The sequence below is a fragment of the Canis lupus genome, chromosome 25 (assembly GCF_048164855.1).
Source record: "Canis lupus baileyi chromosome 25, mCanLup2.hap1, whole genome shotgun sequence".
NCBI lineage: Eukaryota > Metazoa > Chordata > Mammalia > Carnivora > Canidae > Canis > Canis lupus.
The window spans coordinates 39,322,416-39,341,537 of NC_132862.1; the positions used below are offsets into that span (position 1 = coordinate 39,322,416).

General features: G+C 44.6%; 1 protein-coding gene across 3 annotated transcripts in view; it reads left to right on the forward strand.

Moving 5' to 3' along the window:
• Nucleotides 1-18,903, forward strand: part of VWF (von Willebrand factor) — a 137,892-nt gene extending 118,989 nt beyond the window's left edge. For 2 of the 3 annotated variants that reach the window (XM_072799265.1, XM_072799264.1), the window contains exons 44-52: nt 3,625-3,735; nt 4,653-4,833; nt 5,552-5,592; nt 6,176-6,292; nt 12,483-12,581; nt 13,250-13,378; nt 13,889-13,928; nt 18,024-18,121; nt 18,567-18,903. In XM_072799265.1, the coding sequence (XP_072655366.1) occupies nt 3,625-3,735; nt 4,653-4,833; nt 5,552-5,592; nt 6,176-6,292; nt 12,483-12,581; nt 13,250-13,378; nt 13,889-13,928; nt 18,024-18,121; nt 18,567-18,755 (1,005 nt within the window). In that variant the 3' untranslated portion in view covers nt 18,756-18,903. Of the gene's footprint in view, nt 1-3,624; nt 3,736-4,652; nt 4,834-5,551; nt 5,593-5,815; nt 5,911-6,175; nt 6,293-12,482; nt 12,582-13,249; nt 13,379-13,888; nt 13,929-18,023; nt 18,122-18,566 lie in introns of all 3 variants that reach the window. The other variant, XR_012017789.1, reaches the window with a different exon arrangement.
• The last annotated feature ends 219 nt before the right edge of the window (nt 18,904-19,122 follow it).

Below are 19,122 nucleotides of genomic sequence, written 5' to 3' on the forward strand. Positions count from 1 at the left end.
TGGAGGGGCAGATGGAAAAGGAAAGAATCTCAAGCAGATACCATGTTGAGTGCGGAGCCTGACACATGACTCGATCTCACAACCTTGAGATCATGACCTGAGTCAAAATTAAAAGTTGGACACTTAACCAACTGAACCAACCAGGTGCCCCAGCACCCAATATATTTTGTGTATCAGTAGGAAGTTTTGATTGCAAAGAACAGACTCCACTCAAGCTAACTAAAATCAAAAGGGGATTTATGAAAAAGAGAATGTCTCAGAAATGAAATGCAGGAGATGTGAATGGGCACCACAATCATAGAACATTTCTTTTCATTTATCCCATGAGCCCCTGTCTCTGCTTCTCTCTGCCCATCTGTTCCAGCTTCTCTACAGGCCAACTGCTGGTGGGAGGAAGTCTTGTTTTCTCGTAAATTTCATTTGCACACGGCTTTATTGAATCTGGCTTCCACTCAATATGGCTTTGCAGATCAGGGTTCATCCCTGTATAATCTGACTTCCTCAATCTTTGTATTCCATAGAGTAACTTCTCAGGAAGAAAATTGATGGGCTCAGCTCAGCCTCTGGATTGGGTCCTCTGTCCAGTCCTCATCTGTCCCAGTCAACTATTAGGGAGGGTGCAGGTCTTGTGCTATAAACCTACCTGTCTAGAGGTGGTGCTGGAGACAATTTCACAAAAACTATGGGTATGGAGGTCAGGGGAATGGATGGAGGTGGCACCATGTCTAGATCTCTTGACTACATGATTGCTCCAGGGAATTATTTTAGAGACATGCTGATCTTAGAGACTGAATATTTACACCTTCTGGGAAGAAGGGGGCCTAGTGCTTTAATAAAAGCTGAAGGGATGTGGGAGGCTGTACCATGATGTGTTGAGTTGAGGTGGGAGCTTCAGTGAAGCTGAAGAGAAGTGAAGAGATGGCTTCAGACTTCATTCTTCAGAGAGGGTAGTATCAGCTCTGGTCCGACTCCAGAGACATTTGGGCTCACTTACCCAATGTCTGAATTCATTTACTGTCTAGGTTGTGACATCAAGCAAACATAGGACAGCATTACCCCAAAAGAATAACATTACCACAGCCCTATGATTCTTCTTTTCTGAAGCCATAGTCTGCAGAAATAGACTTTCCCCAACCAACTCCGTGGTTCTCAGCTTTTCATGTCAGAAAAATGTAAAGCTAGAGAGGGGCAATGCTGGCTTCCCATGGAGTTTTTATAGGTGGGCTTTTGTGCATATGGCCTTGCTTTCATGTTGACAATGAGAAATTCCCACTCCTTTGTATAAATCTTGGAGGAGTTTTTCTTTGAAGGCTTATGACCACCAGATTCCCTACTCTTAGACTCCAGAATCAGACTACTTCATGGAATTTTAGGAACTGTGTTCTGAGGGACTGAATAAAATGCATTTCATTTCATTTATCTTCATGATTCTCTTCCAGAAGGAAGAGGAAGTAGGGCTGGTCTTCCCACTTGCCAGAAAGGATGCAGAGGACTAGCACAGGCAATGAAGCTTGAGATCAAGCTGGTGGATGACAGCTCACTTGAAGTCAGTAGACAGGGAGTGTCCTGACTACTGGCCCCGTGCCCATTCTGATAGGCTAGTATACTGGCAACACCAGCATTGCAAGGACCAGTCTGATCCAGCCGAGAGACAAGGGACCAGAGTCCTATGCCTCCTACCTCCATTTCAGCTATGACAATTGCTTCAAGGATTATGTTACTAGGCACATCAGGAATTTATTCTCAGGGGCATCTGTCTTCAGATTAGGTGTATATTAGATGTACTTAGTTCCATTCTTTTTTGCAAATATTTATTTATTTATTTATTTATTTATTTATTTATTTATTTAAGAGAGAGAGAGAGAGAATGAGCAGGGGAGGCAGAGGGAGAGGGAGAGAGAATCCCAAGCAGACTCCTCACTGAGCATGGAGCCTGACATGGGGCTTTATCCCACAATCCTGAGATCACAACCTGAGCCAAAACCAAAACCAAAACCAAGAGGTGGATGCTCAACTGACTGTTCCACCCAGTTGCCCCTACTTAGTTCTGTTTTAAATTGCAGAACCAGAGGAAACAGGTTGGAGAAGAGTAAGGAGAAGGTGTAAGATGTAGACTTTGAACAGGTATAAGCTAGAGGATTTGGAGGAGTATGGGAAAAGAAGGAGAGATGACATACAGGATGAACCTTGGTTGCACAGCAAGAAGATGGGGATATTGGAAGTGTGGAAGTAATCTTAGAAAGATGGCAGCCAGGAAATTTGGAGTGGAGGCATGGCTAAGAGTACTTGAGCATGCAAAGTTGGTGGGGTTTTGGGAACAAGGCCTCTGGTCTGGGAGTCAGGCAACATACGGACATGTTTGCCTGTGATGGGGGAGGGAGGCAGCAGCAAACAGGAAGATTATGCGAATCCAGATGACCCAGCACTCTGAGAGAGACACACAAGACTGACTAGGTCCTTAAAGGGATTAATGACTCACTTCTGTGATCCCTTGAAACGTTGCTTCTTTTATGGCACTTTGTATATTCTGCTTGTAGTGGAGGGTGTCTAGATTGTATTTTTCTAATTTGTTGGCTCCTCCAAAGTACCCCAGTACATCATAGATGCACAATAAACGACTAGAATCTCAGCTGATAAAAGACTGGGGATGGCTCAGTGGGCACTGCTGTGACGCAGGTGGGGATATAAGTAGGTCCCATGTAGATGGTGCAAAGTTGAGCCAAGTCTCTGGAGTGCTTGCATTCTCCCCAGAGAGAGGCACCAGCGTTGTGTGCATCTCCTGACTCGGCCCTGCTCTTGAGTGTTCCTGTGGAACAGAGCAGGCTTGGCATCCACGCCCATCCTGAACAGCTGCTGTCATTCCTTCTCTCTCAAGGATAGAGCTCCAAGATGAAGCATGATTCTGGATTCTCTTTCTGTGGCTCCTGGGACGAATGCACACAGCAGTGTTTTGGCTGTTCTTTGTATATTGCTTCGGAGTTTCTGTGGAGGATTTCAGTCCAAGTGCCTAATGCTTTGGCCAGATGGGAGGAACCTCCAAGAGGCAAGAGGGGCTGGCCTATTTATAGGATGCTGGTCTCCCTGGCAGGATTTCTGGGAAATATCCATCTGTGTACTTTCTTATCTTACTATGCCCCATAAACCACTAGGTAATATCAAGCAATAGTCAGGGCAAACCCAGCTCTGCACATTGGTGAGAGGTCAAGAAGCTCAACTTGTATAGGTGTTTATCCCTATTAGAGCAGAGACTAGATCCTAGGCATCCTGATTGTTCTTCCCCAGTCAGCGAGGAGCCCTAGATTTGTCATGATAAACATCATGCCAGCTAGCTGCTTCTGAGTGAGTTCTGGGCTGTCTTTAATACTCCCATGGGCTAGATCTTGGTCTGAGAGTGGAAGCTCTCAGAGAGTAGGGTTATGTCTCTTCAGCTAGCATAAGACTTAGGGGTTGGTGCCTCCTGACCACTTCTTAGCATGATCCTGAAACTGGTGGATGACAGGGATGAAAGTGTTGACTCCAAACAGTCTGCAAAGCCCCAAGGCTCAGGACACATATGGAGCAGATAAGAACACCTGTGCCTTTGTTGCTGGGCTGTCCTTCCTCTTTGTCCCTTTTATTTTTCAGGGCTTCACTTATGTCCTTCATGAAGGCGAGTGCTGTGGAAGGTGTCTGCCATCTGCCTGTGAGGTGGTCATCGGTTCACCACGGGGCGACGCCCAGTCTCACTGGAAGAATGTACGTCTGGGACCCAGGCAGGGTGGGAAGAAAGGTAGTGACCTTACCAGGGTGGCTCTCCATTCTGTGGTCCAGTGTTGGCTTTGACCGTTTTCCTCACCTTTTGGTTTCCCCACAGGGAGTGCATCTGGCTGTGGTACTATCCAGATGTCCCCTGGGATTACTTTGCCCCTTAGGAACAGTTGAGATTGTCTCAGACTTCCCATTTGGTAGATGTGGGGAGAGGTCCAGTTCCTGCTCTAAGAGTTCTCTGAACTCCTGGGGGATTTGTGTCCTCCTGTTTACCTTCGAATCTGAGGTCTGGTTTCCCTGAGTAGTTGGTGTGGGGTGGTGGCCTCACCATCCTGCAGGCATTGTAGGCCTACCACTGTTCCAAAGCTCCATGGGCTCTAAGTACAGTTGTGCCCTGTGTTGGGCCACTCATCCACAGGCCCAGAAGCCCCAGGGACAGATTGCTGGGCTGTAGGGGTCAGATGGCATCATCCCTAGCCCCTTGAAGAGTAGGTGGGAAGTAGCCCCTGGCTGGGAAATGGGTGGAGTTTCCCTTCCACACCTCTTCTATGTTAGCCCATGCTGCTGCTTCTTGGTCAGAGTGCCCTAGAGCCTCTGAACTCAGTTCACAGCCAGTGCCCAGGATGGAGGGGAGTGTCCCCAGGCTTCCCTAAAGTTGTGAAGACAGTGTCTGTAGAACTCATGGCTCTGAGCTAGGATCGTGGTCAGGGTGACTTTGACCCAGACTCACTGAAGGACTTGGGATGTGCCCCATTCATTCCCTCTGTGGGTCTTACCCTATGTGTGGTACTTAGATGTTAAGCTGGGGCTCATCCCCAGAGCCCAGATTGGCTCCCTGAGAGAACAGCACACTCCCATTGGGCCCTCGGCCCCAGCCTTACTCAACTCCAGTGCTCTAACCACAGGTTGGCTCTCACTGGGCCTCCCCTGACAACCCCTGCCTCATCAATGAGTGTGTCCGAGTGAAGGAAGAGGTCTTTGTGCAACAGAGGAATGTCTCCTGCCCCCAGCTGAATGTCCCCACCTGCCCCACGGGCTTCCAGCTGAGCTGTAAGACCTCAGAGTGTTGTCCCACCTGTCACTGCGGTAAGGCGTGTGTCCAGGGGCCCTACATCTAAGCCTATCTGTCCACCAAGGGCTCCTGAATTCTTTGCCTTTTAAGCAACTAGGGAAATGGGCAGGATCCAAATTCTCCTTTCTGCTCCTAATGGTTTTGTGGGAAAGCAAATAAGATGAGAGAAAATCACAGGCTCCTGAAGGTCATCACTGTGCTCAGTGACTGTCTACCATTTTACTTCCATTTGCTCCTGCGAGTTAGTGAGTAGCAGACTCACCAACTCCAGACTTCTTGATCATTCACTGTATTGCCTCTACTGGGAAGGGGTACTCCCAACTTTCCACCTCAACCCTGCCAACAAATCAACCAACAAAATAGCGACTCTCTCTACCACCTGCTGTGAGTTCTTAGTGTGATTTGATTCTGGGACTTGAAGTTTCCAGAGCAGAGTTCACTCTTTCAGAAGCCCAAGTGCCCTCCCCATCACTCCTGAAGTGTGGACCATGAAACAAGGCTGTTGCCTTGAGGACCAGGGGAGAAAGGTCTCAGTGTGGGCTGGGTGGCAGGACACAGGCAGTCTGCCCTTGCTTGGCAGGCCTGGGGAAGCATGGCCACTGTAGCCCTGGCAGTAGGACCCACGGCTCCTGGGGGTGGGGCGGGGTGAGGGACTGCAGATGTAGGAGAGGGGCCCAGGTGGGGAGGAGGAGACCCTGAGGGATCAGCCCTGCACTTTTGTCTCTCCCCTAGAGCCCCTGGAGGCCTGCTTGCTCAATGGTACCATCATTGGGGTAAGCCTTCTTCTACTGGGCGAGTTGTGGGGGAGGCCTCGGGGCATTGTGGGAAGGGCAGGCAGCTCAGTCATTCTGAAGTGGAAAGGAAAGGAAACAGGGAGCCCTACCCTCCATTTTCCTTTTTATTTTTTTATTATTTATTTATTTACTTATTTTTTTTTTATTATTATGTTTTCCACTTTCCATTGGCTCCTGGCTTCCCTGGCATCCTGGTGCCCAGGCTCCTGCTGTCTTGCTGACTCTCTAGGGACTCACCTTCTGCCTCCTACTCGGGCTCATCGGCATCTCTTCTGTGTGCAGAAGAGCACTCTGATGGTGTGACACACCCTTCAATCCATCCTCTTCTCCCCCTGCTCAGGCTCCCTTGCTGGCATAAAAGCTCTGACTTACTATTGCCATACTTGAGGTGGGAGGGCAGGAAGGGAGTGGGCCACTGGACACAGGAGGAGCTTCAGGGTGGTAGCTCATCTTGGCTGTGGGCAGCCAGGCCTCCTTTCTCCTCAGGTATACTGCTGAGGTGAGTGGGAGGGTCAGGGGGTCAGGGTTCTGGGAGGCCTGACCCTGGTGCCTCTGGTTTCAGCCGGGGAAAAGTCTGATGATTGATGTGTGTACAACCTGCCGCTGCACCGTCCAGGTGGGAGTCATCTCTGGATTCAAGCTGGAGTGCAGGAAGACCACCTGTGAGGCATGCCCCCTGGTAAGAGGGTTGTCAGGGACCTAGGATCCCTAGGTACCAGGATACTTGGGGGATCCAAGCACTGGGACCTCACTAGGATCTATCAATAAAGCTTTTGTTATTTTCTGATTGTGGACAATATTTAACAACTATCATGAAGAGTCTTACTTTGTAAATTCAAAGAATAAACACAAGGCTTATAGTACCATTTTTATTGATCTTTATTTTTTTATACTACATTTTAAGAAGCATCACTACATTCTGTGATAACTTTAAAAATTAATTAGTTAACAAATATTTATCAGACACTTATTATGTGTAAAATTCTATGCAATATTCCTTGGGACAGATGTACCTCAACCTATACTTTCATTATTGGGCATGGAGGTGGCTTAAAATCTTTCACCCTGTTTCTGCCAGGCCACAATGACTATGTTCACTCTGAAAGCCTCCTGAGGGTGGATTCTGAGAAGTGGAATCGTCATTTCTAGTTGGATAGATTAAAACTGCATTTCACTGTTTTAAATTCTGACTCAGCCCCACCCCACAGAGCTGGACCAATGCTTCTTCCTCAAATCCCCATCTTTGTTGGGGGCTCCTGCTTTTCTTGAAAACACAATTGGTCAGATGAGCTTCTCGGGAGCTAGAGGCACAGAATACAGTAATAGCTCTTTTAGATGGTGCAAATGGAAGGCTTTCCCCCTCAACTTTGCCAGAGAGCAGGTCGGCTCTGGGGCGGAATCTGGGAAGAGTCCTTCATATGAGTAGGAGCAAAGTCAATCAGAGCAGGAGGGGACTTCAGGAGGATTGTGATGAAGAACACTTGAGCAGGTCCTTCGTATGGAGTGTTCTACATGTGTGTTCTTTCTGGCACTTGGCAGAGTCACTCTCAAAGTAGGGGCTTAATAAAATATATATGGAGTGAATGGGTCTATGGGAGACACAGCGATTTCTTACAGAATGATTCCAAGAGAACATTCCTGCCTCAATTAGAACGAAGCCAATACATGCTTTTTTATTTTTTTAAATCCCAGTTGGTGCTTTAGGGTTTTGGATGGTGTATGTGCATGTAACAGCTCCCCTAGAATACATCTAGGCTTGAATACAGAATGAAATAATGCTGTGTGGAGTTTGTGGCATCTTTTTCACCTTGGATGCCCACTGAACTACAATCAGTGCAGGAAAAAGTCCCCACCAGCAGCCTCTGGAAGGAACGCTTTCTGGAGGGCAGGCTGCTACCTCTCTAACAGTGCCCTCTAGTGCCCAGAAGGTAGCACCGTAAGCTCCTCTTGCAACCATAGAAATCCAGCCTTAGAATCAATCCAGTCTACATCTAGGTTTCAGTATTTTTAAATCCATGGCCCTTTTTGGTATTCTCCCTCCTTTCCTCCAAAAATTATGATATCCCCCATGGCAGTGTCTCCACTTCCTACCTCTTGAGAACTGCTAGATTCGTCCTCCTTCCATGTATCTCCCAACTTTTGCTGAAAACTGCCTCAGTTGTCTCCATTCTAGATCAGCACCCTTAACTGGTCTTGCCACGCTCCTCTGCTGTGATGGTCAGAGGGGTCTCCTGCAGGTGAGGAGCTGTGGTGAATTGAGCTTAGGTAGGTCTGCTTGAACTGCCTCATCAGACTAAAGTGTTAGTGTCACTAGACAGGTGAGTCCCCATTTCCTCCCAGGGGAGACCGTGCTTATACCTAAAAGGGCTATGAGACACAGGCAGGGCAGTGTTAGGGGTGGGATGGGACATGAGCAAGACTGACTGGGCTGCTCAGACCTACACAGGTGAGGCAGGGAACTTGACTGGCAGGCAGAGGAAGTGGCTGCTCCTGATTGGATGTTCTGAGGAAAGCCCATTAAGCAGCATCTTACTAGGCCACCAGTGGCTCAGACAAGCCCTCTTACCTGGTGCAGCTGCATTCTGGCCTTGTAGGGCAGTGGATGTGCAGAGGGTCTGTTTTCTTTGTTTACTCCAGCAAGTGGGTCCTGCCATGCTCCCCCTCTGCTCCCCTCCCTTGTTCCCAACTCCAAAATCATCGCCCCTCTCTATTACCTTCCACCCTCTCTTCTTTTTCTTCTGTTCTTTCTCCCTCCACAACACCCTCTGCCTTTCCTTTTTCTTTTTTTTTTTTTTTTTTTTTTTTTTTGCCTTTCCTTTTTCATGGCTTAATTGTGCGCTCTGCCTCTCTGGCATGTGGGTTTTGTCTCCACTGCTTCACTTAGCAGCCTGTTCCTCCCTTTGTCCCCTGCCCACTTGCTTTTCCTTGTAAAGATTTTGTCCACTTCCCTCCCCTTGGGCCTGCTGAGCAAAGGGTGTTTCCAGGTCTCTTCTTCTGACACTTCCCTGAAAAGAAAAACACCCAGATCTCCATTCCCACAAAAATCCTGCCTGATTTAAGCCCTGTTTAATTTCCTCCTCCTGACTGTAACCACCCACACTCACTCATACTGTTATTCCATCCTTTTCTTTTTGTCCCCTTTACTTCAGCCCCACACCTTTCATGAATCGTACATTTTTGAAAACACAGTTTAAAGCTCATCAGTGAAAACAACCTGATGGCCTCAAACTCCAGCAGTGTCCTTCCCAGATTGAACCTGTGGTGGGGACCCAGGATCCCTGATTCTGTGCTGATTCTGCACTCATGTGCTTTCTACACAGCCTACTGCCTGACGATATATTGAGTTCAGAAGCTTGGTTTATGAGCAGCCAGTTGTTTAAATTCATTCTGAGCAAGCTGACTCCTAACCTTGTCTGCCAATTAGGAGTTAGGAGTGTTCAGCCCATGTGCAATGAACATAGGAGCAAGGCGGAGAAGCCCACATTTTCTGTCTGAAGGCTTCAAACTGACTGACTAGAGATTCATGTTAGGAAAACCTCAGGACCCGAATGAATGAGTCTCTAAGTGGTTATTACTAAATGTGGCAAAATGAGAAAAACAATGACATTGTAGTTGGTTTCTCATATAATTCAACTTATTTTTTAAAAATGTTGTGAGATTATGTTCTTTTTTTTTTTTTCCCAAAGTGCTGGGTTGCATTAAAAGAGCTTTAATTTAGCTGCAGTGATGAAGCAGCTGATGGTAGCTTTTTGGTTTTTATTTTATTAACATTGTTGAAAATACTCTTACTTTGCAAGATAAAAGTTGGTCACCCTCGGTTGTCTCTTTGGGGACATTTTTGCAAGACAGTGAAATCTTATTGTCTGGAAGCTGTTGCTTTTTCCAGTGTAGATGTAAATGAAGGGCTGTCACTTAAAGCCATAGTCAAGGAGTTCCCAGCTCAACTCATCTCAGTGAGTGTAGGAGGCCTACTTAGAGCCAGGTGTGGGGCTACAATGACAACAGCATAGATTTAGTTTGAATTTACATGTTTCTCAGGGAGAACAAATGAAAATTTCAGATTGTGTTAAGTGTTATGAAGAATGTTTGTGTGTGTGTGTGTGTGGTATCTTGCAAGACCTCTTTGAGGAATGGTATTTGAAATGATTACTGAAGAATGAGAAAGAACTAGCTATATGAAGCATGGGGAAGAGCATTCCAGATGGAGGGATAACATACACAAAGACTCTCAGTTGAGGAGGTTGGCATGTTCATGGTCCTAGAAGGTGCACACGGGTAGATTGTCAAAAGCCAGGGTATGGTGGTAGAAGATAAGGTCATAAAATTAGGAAAGAATCATACATACAGGGCATTGTAGAACATGCTAAGAAGATTGGATTTTATCCTAAATGCAGTGGGATGCCATAGAGAGCTGGTCCCCCCTCCCAGCTGCCCCTTTATAGTATGACGAGTTAACAAGTTGGTGACTTTATTTTTAAAATTTTTGTAAAATTATTATTTCTTAAAATGGGGATAGATTACCTGTAATAAAATGGACGGATGTTAAGTATATAGTTTGATGAAGTTTGACAAATGGATAAGCCTATGTAACCACTAAAATAGTAATATGAAAAAATGCAGCTAAAAGGCCAATAGGGGAGAGAAAATGAAATTTTAAACAAACAACCCAAAATAATATAGAAATTAATCAACAAAAGGATGAATAACAGAGAAGACAAGTGAAATGAATAGCAAAATGGTAGATTTAAACCCAACCATATCGATAATTACATTAAATGTAAATGAGCAAAACAAAATCCCAATAAAAAATGGAGATTGTCAGGCTTAGATAAAAAAACAAGATCCAATTAGTATGCTGTTTACAAGAAGTGTGCTTTTAATTTTATTTATTTATTATTGTTATTTTTTAAAGTAAGCTCTACCCCCAGCATGGGGCTTGAACTCATGACCCTCAGATCAAGAATCACATGCTCCACCCACTGTGCCAGCCAAGTCCCCCAAGATACATTTTCAATTTAAAGAGATGGAGAGATTAAAAATAAAAGGGTGGAAAAAGATACACCAGTCAATGCTAAGAATAGGAATGCTAAGATGAATATATTAATACCAAACAAAATAGACTGTAAGATGAGGAATGTTACCAAAAATAAAGAAGGTTATTTCACAATTATAAAAGAGTAGATTCATCATGAAGACACAAGAATCCTAAATATGTTTGCATCTGGTACCAGAGTTTCCAATATATGAAACACAAATTGACAGAACTAGAGGGAGAAATAGGCTTATCTATAACCTTATTTCATAATTTTAATGTGATTTTTCTCAGTAATTGATAGGACAAATAGAAAAAAATCAGTATAGATAGAAAAGATTTGGAAAACTGTATACACCAACTTGACCTAATTTAAATTAATAAACTACTATGCTCCTAAAGTGCAGAGCACACATTCTTCTCAAATGCATATGGAATTTTCACTTATCTGGACCAAATTCTGGGCCATAAAAAGATCAATAAATGTAAAAATTTTGAAATCATTTAGAGTATATTCTATAGACCACAATGAAATTTTTTTAAAGATTTTATTTTTATTTATTCATGAGAATACACAGAGAAGAGAGAGAGAGAGGCAGAGACACAGGCAGAGGGAGAAGCAGGCTCCATGCAGGGAGCCCGACGTGGGACTCCATCCTGGGTCTCCAGGATCACGTCCTGGGCTGAAGGCGGCACTAAACTGCTGAGCCACCCGGGCTGCCCCCCACAATGAAATTTGATTGAAATTAGTAACAAGAAGGTATTTAGAAACATTCCCTCCATCTGATTTGGAACTTAAATAAAATATATTAAAATAATCCGTGAATCAAAGAAGAAATCACAGATGAAGATAGAAAATATTTTGCCAGAGATAATAGAAGTTACTCTAGAGATTGCAATATACATCCTTGATTTATCATAATCTACCTTGGTTTGGTAATATACATTTCATGTAGGATATACTCTCCCCCAATAATTTGTGCTACTGTTGTCAAATAGTTTACTTCTACATTAGAGATAAACTCATGTTATTTTTGTCATCCAGTGCCTTTCCACAATTGTTTAAAATATTTTGTCAAGAATTTATCATCTCTGTCTACAGAGGGTCAGTCCAATATAAGCTACTCTGCCATTACTGGAACCAGAATTCCATGGATGGTTTTTAAGCAAGGGAGTGACATGACTAGACTCATATGAAAGTCACTCTAGAAGATGTGTGGAGACCAGCAGTACAAGGGCAAGAATGGAGGGAGGAAGACAAATTAAGACTATTACCAGAGTCTAGTGGTATATGATGATAGATATGATGATGACAGAGGACATTGGTCATGACAAGCAGAAGATGAGTTAAAGAGACATTTTTGGCATGATTTGATGATGGGGGTGGGGGAAAGAGAAAAAGAAAGAAGTCAAGGATGACTCCCAGATTTCTGGTTTTGAGCAACTGGGTAATGAAGCCATTTACTAAGATAAGGCAGGACAGGAGAAGGATGAAATTTGGGACAAAAATCAAGTTGCATTTTGTGTATAAGTCTTGGATAGATAAGATAATTGTCAAGCAAACAATTGAATTTGTAAGTCTGGAGCTCAAGGGAGAGGTCTAATTTAATAGTTCTGATTACTAGAACATAAGCAAGATGTACATGTGTGGAGGGAAGGAATGCCATCTAGGGAACTGAGAACTGACAAAGGTTAGCCAAGAGTTGAATGTTAACTTTGTGAATTTTGGGTAAAACTGCTGGATGGAAAGATGAGAAGCTGGGAAAGTAAGCCTACGTATGATTGGGGTGTTCTGGGCAGGGGGGTTAACCAAGGCTGATTTTTCTCCTGGATACAGGGTTATAAGGAAGAGAAGAACCAAGGTGAATGCTGTGGGAGATGTCTGCCTATAGCTTGCACCATTCAGCTAAGAGGAGGACAGATCATGACACTGAAGGTGGGAGCAAGTTGAACTCATGTCACCACCTGATTTCCTATATTGGCATCTCTTCTTCAAGAAAGAGGAACCGAGTTTGGGTCAATATTAGATTCTCTCCTATTTCTGATTTTACAGACAAGAGATGGATAGCCTATAGAAGATACAGAATTTTCTCTTTGATTTATTATTTTTTTTCACTCTTCTTGACAAGAGTGGAGTGGGTATAAGGTCCATGATTTGGAGTTGATTGATTTTTAGGATTTTTTCCAGCCTCAACTGTCTATAAGACTGTAAGGGCAATCGGGGTGAAACTGAGTCTGATCTATGAGAATGAAAATTAGTTGTTAGCTGGGTGGTGGCTCCCTGGTTCATCTCTGGTTCAGTTATTGATGTGCTAGTTTACCCTCAGTATGTCTTAATTTTTTAAGATTCTAGGTGGTCAGAAGAGTTTGGGGGATTCTCTGCATTTATGCAGCCCTATTCACAGAAAATAAGTTGTAAAACGGAGACTCCACTTCCATTGTGTGCTCTGGGTGTGGAGACTATAGATACAGTCTCATTTGTGTTTCGTAGTCCTCCAGATTGTTTCAATAACTTCAAGGAGTCAGGGTCGTGGCTTGAAGTGTCTTTGCAACCCAAAAAATGCCTTCAGATTTGCTCTACCCATTCCCCCTCTTTGTTTTCAGCGTGATGAGACTATCCAGGATGGCTGTGACAGTCACTTCTGCAAGGTCAATGAAAGAGGAGAGTACATCTGGGAGAAGAGAGTCACGGGTTGCCCACCTTTCGATGAACACAAGTGTCTGGCTGAGGGAGTGAGTAGTTGGAGCTCAGGCCCTACTTTCCTCTTCACAGCTTCATCTTTGACTTTAAGAACAGAGTCCTCTGAAACAGCAGGCAGTCTTCTCTGACATGATGTTCCAGTGTCGAAGGGAGCCCCCTGACCTAGTTTAAAAATCAATGAGGTTTCAAAATCAAAGCTTGTTGGAGAGACAAAAACCCTGTGCTATGTGATGTTTTCAATGGATAAACCTTTCCTTGGGGGAGACTGAATCTGTGATCCTCGAATGGGAAGGTGAGAGATCAAATGATTTCTAGTCTCCTGGTGACACAACTGAGAGAGAATCCAGAATAATCAGAATTGTTCCAGCTTGGTCAGGTAGGGTGGTCAGCCTGTTCACATTTGTGATGGCAATCCACAGTTTATGTCTGGGGACCAAAGCTCGGCGCTGTGAGTCCAGAGCCAGGAAATAGCCTGGAGTGACCCAAAAGCTGTCTGCTGTATATTTTTCTGTGACTAATCTGGGACTTTGCTGTTTTCTTAGGGGAAAATCATGAAAATTCCAGGCACCTGCTGTGACACATGTAAGTATATTACCAATAGCTTGTCTTTTGAAATCCATCAGATCAAGTCCAGGAACTATCCTTTGGAGGAAGCTTGTTCTGGAAAGATAGTTCTATCTTTCTTTTATTTTGTTATCTTTAAAAAAGATTTTATTTATGTATTCATGAGACACACACACACACACACACACACACACAGAGAGAGAGAGAGAGAGAGAGGCAGAGACACAGGCAGAGGGAGAAGCAGGCTCCATGAAAGGAGCCTGACGTGGGACTCGATTCCAGGTCTCCAGGATTGCACCCTGGGTCGAAGGCAGGCACTAAACTGCTGAGCCATCCAGGGATCCCTGTATATTTTTTTATTGGAGTTCGATTTGCCAAGATACAGTATAACACCCAGTACTCATCCCATCAAGTGCCCTCCTCAGTGTCTGTCACCCAGTCACCCCATCCTCCTGTCCACCTCCCCTTCCACTACCCCTTGTTCATTTCCCAGAGTTAGGAGTCTCTCATGTTTTGTCACCCTCTCTGATATTTCCCACTCATTTTCTCTCCTTTCCCCTTTAATCCTTTTCACTATTTTTTATATTCCCCCGTATGAGTGAAACCATATGTTTGTCCTTTTCTGATTGACTTACTTCACTCAGCGTAATACCCTCCGGTTCCATCCACGTCGAAGCAAATGGTGGGTATTCGTCTTTTCTGATGGCTGAGTCATATTCCATCGTATATATAGACCACATCTTCTTTATCCATTCATCTGTTATGGACACTGAGGCTCCTTCCACAGTTTGGCTACTGGGGACACTGCTGCTATAAACACTGGGGTGCAGTGTCCTGGTGTTTCACTGCATCTGTATCTTTGGGGTAAATCTACAGCAGTGCAATTGCTGGGTCATAAGGTAGCTCTATTTTTAACTCTTTGAGGAACCTCCACACACTTTTCCAGAGTGGCTGCACCAATTCACATTCCCACCAACAGTGCAAGAGGGTTCCCCCTTCTCCACATACACTCCAACATTTGTTGTTTCCTGTCTTGTTAATTTTCCCCATTCTCACTGGTGTGAGGTGGTATCTCATGGTGGTTTTGATTTGTATTTCCCTGATAGCAAGTGATGCGGAACATTTTCTCATGTGCTTGTTGGCCATGTGTATATCTTCTTTGGGGAACTTTCTGTTCATGTCTTTTGCTCATTTCATGATTGGATTGTTTCTTTGCTGTTGAGATTAATAAGTTCTTTTTTTTTAAAAAAAGATTTTATTTATTTATTCATGAGAGACACACAGAGAGAGGCAGACACAGGCAGAGGGAGAAGCAGGCTCCATGCAGGGAGCCTGATGTGGGACTTGATCCCGGGACTCCAGGATCAGGCCCTGGGCTGAAGGCAGGAGCTAAACCATGGAGCTACCCAGGGATCCCAATAATAAGTTCTTTATAGATCTTGGATACTAGCCCTTTATCTGATATGTCATTTCCAAATATCTTCTCCCATTCTGTAGGTTGTCTTTTAGTTTTGTTGACTGCTTCCTGTGCTGTGCAGAAGCTTTTTATCCTGATTAAGTCCCAATAGTTCATTTTTGCTTTTGTTTCCCTTGCCTTCATGGATGTATCTTGCAAGAAGTTGCTGTGGCCAAGTTCAAAAAGGGTGTTGCCTGTGTTCTCCTCTAGGATTATGATGGATTCTTGTCTCACGTTTAGATCTTTCAACCGTTTTGAGTTTATCTTTGTGTCTGGTGTAAGAGAATTGTCCAGTTTCATTCTTCTGCATGTGGCTGTCCAATTTTCCCAGCACCATTTATTGAAGAGACTGTCCTTTTTCTAGTGGATAGTCTTCCCTGCTTTGTCGAATACTAGTTGACCATAGAGTTGAGGGCCCATTTCTGGATTCTTTATTCTGTTCCATTGATCTATGTGTCTGTTCTTGTGCCAGTACCACACTGTCTTGATGATCACAGCTTTGTAGTACAACTTGAAATCCGGCATTGTGATGCCCCCGGCTCTGGTTTTCTTTTTCAATATTCCCCTGGCTATTCGGGGTCTTTTCTGATTCCATACAAATCTTATTTGTTCCAACTCTCTGAAGAAAGTCCATGGTATTTTGATAGGGATTGCATTGAACGTGTAAATTGCCCTGGGTAGCACAGACATTTTTACAATATTAATTCTTCCAATCCATGAGCATGGAATATTTTTCCATCTCTTTGTCTTCCTCAATTTCTTTCAGAAGTGTTCTGTAGTTTTTAGAGTATAGATCTGGAAAGATAGTTCTTAACCATTGACCAGTCACTAAGTTTAGCTCTGCAGGGGACTGCCATCCTTCCTGAATGTTCTTAGACTGCCCTCTACTCAAATTGCCATTCAAATCCCCATGAAGCAGTCTCTTCGCTTTTTCCAAACTCTTGTTTCTCCCCTTCTAGAGGCGAGGGTGGCTCATGGTCCTGTGAAAGAATATCTTCTTTTTCCAACCAGAGCTCCTTGAAAAAAAGGCACACTTGATCGATAATCTTGACAGAGCAGGCACTCAATACACAAAGAATACATGTATTCTTTGATGGTCAGACAGCCACCTTCCAGAGAAAGAGAAGCCACCAGCTGGCTAACTTCAGCTCCCCCCGTGGGCCATGAGGGCTGTAGATGCAGAGAACACACAGTCTTCTCAAGGGTTCAGAAGACTGATCTACATTGATTAACTTCCCCTTCTTCAGTCTTGGCCCCTTGTGGCCTTGCAATTATGTTATGCTGGTTGGCCCTGGGAGCTCACAGCAGTGTTTTTGGGGCCAGAGCTCTACAAGGCTGCCCATTTGACAACAGTCTGACCCCACATTCTTGAGTTCATGAGTGCAAGTAACTTGCAGATTTCTAGTGTTTGTGCTGTGTTCTCTAGATCTAGAATTACTTGCCTGGGCTAATATTTTTTTTGTTTGTTTGTTTTGTTTTGAGTCTAGTGTTTTGGTTCTTGCTTTATTTTGGGTTCACGGGCCCATGTTTGGTATTGGATAAAGAAAGGAAGAGTGAAAGCGTGAATACCTTTGGTGCTCAGACATTCATTCTTTTCCTGATGGCTCAATCTGAGAATCCTTGCAATTGCTGTAACCAGGTGGCAGATTAAGGAGACGTGCTCCCAAGGCTACTCTTTCTGTGATTCCTGTCTGCATAAGTTTAAGAATGTGACGTCAGGAAACTGTCAGAGGAGATGAATGCTCTCTGGGCACACTTTGCACACAGAATTTGGTCAAGAGACTGTTATCTGCAAAACTGGCAGGGAAGCAACCAGGGGCCTTTGTTGGTCAGTACTTTTGGGAGGTGGAGACCCTTCCTAAGGAGAGGAAGCCAGGCTCAGGGATTTAAACCTACAGCAGAAGAATATAGTATGTTGGCCTAAATATGTTTTCCTTATTCATTCTTGTGGTTGGCAGGCTTTCACTGTAAAATGAAGTTATTTGAAAGTTGGGAGGCAGGCTAATATGCAGTTAGAGTTGATTTAGTCTGGGAGCCATTCAAAAATGGAAAACTTCCAGTGTTCAGATGGCGAATGGTGAGCTGGCATTAAATCTTAGAATTATCAGTGGCCCAAGTCGAGGTTCAGATCTGAATGCCACTAATCCCTGCCATGACAGAGTCTGGAGGCCACTATTCCCAAAGGAAGAACCCCATAAGGGCTTTTAGGGATCCTTTTAGCCCTTTGTGTGGCCATGACATTTGCCTTTCCTCTTTTCCAAAGGCAAAGATAGATAGATATTAATTATATTTATTGGCTACCTCATTGTCCATTAGCTTCCGGATATAGTTATAAGTCTAAGGAGATTGCTCCAGTCATTATGGTCTTTAGAATCTACAATTACATAAAAGCAAGTCTCATCGATCTCCATCACCAAAGCACAGCGGATCTAGGCTCCTCCTGCAATTAAAACTGTATCATTAAGTGAGTTAAATCCAGCTATAACTGTATCTCTGGATCTGAGGTGAACCAAGATAACTCCCCTCCTCGAAGCTGGCTTTGGTGATTTGGTTACTGCGAAACTGACCTTTTTCCAGTAAAATGAGGGAAATGGGCCAGAGAGGATTCTATAGCATCTCACCCAGGCCCCAGTTCCCATCTCTCACCTGTCCTGTAGGTGAGGAGCCAGAATGCAAGGATATCATTGCCAAGCTGCAGCGTGTCAAAGTGGGAGACTGTAAGTCTGAAGAGGAGGTGGACATTCATTACTGTGAGGTAAGGGGGCCCTGGCTTCAGTGAGGTCTGGGTGGGGACGGGTGAGTCTCCTTGCTTGGACACACCTCTAGTTACATGTTAGAAGCACCTGGAAAATTCACAGAGAGAAGTGATAGGAACTTGAAGCATATTTTTTTAAGCAAATAAAAAAAATTTTAATATAAAAAATACCCTATGGGAGGGTGAGGTGCTGGGACCTTTTGACTGCAGAAGAAAAAAACATAGAAAGATTCAAGTCATTTAAAGAGAATGGAGAGCGTTTAATGGAAGATGGGAACTATGTTTCCTGATCAAACATGCATAGAAATTGCAGCTAGCAGGATTTGGGTGTAATAGGACCATAAGGATAGTGGATAAGTCAGACTTTCCTAAGATCTAGCTTTACAAATTGTCAAGCAGGATTCTTCAGCATGGCAATGCCCCACCTCTCTATGCTCTGTCACAGGGTAAATGTGCCAGCAAAGCCGTGTACTCCATCCACATGGAGGATGTGCAGGACCAGTGCTCCTGCTGCTCGCCCACCCAGACGGAGCCCATGCAGGTGCCCCTGCGCTGCACCAATGGCTCCCTCATCTACCATGAGATCCTCAATGCCATGCAATGCAGGTGTTCCCCCAGGAAGTGCAGCAAGTGAGGCCACTGCCCTGGATGCCTACTGTCGCCTGCCTTACCCGACCTCACTGGACTGGCCAGAGTGCTGCTCAGTCCTCCTCAGTCCTCCTCCTGCTCTGCTCTTGTGCTTCCTGATCCCACAATAAAGGTCAATCTTTCACCTTGCAAAAGGCTGATGGTTCTCTGTGTCTTCTAGGCTGAGGTGACAGTGGTAGTTTGGGCCTGAGTTCCAAACCTGATTCTGAGGGAGTAGGCACAGGCTCTTTCTGAAAGAACTCCAGCCCCAGACATGGCCAACCTCTGGGAAATAGTGGTGTCTGCCTCCGTGGGGTGAGGAGCACATTGTGTGGGGCAGGCCTCCTCTGAAGTCAGCCCAAGTTCCTAAAGTG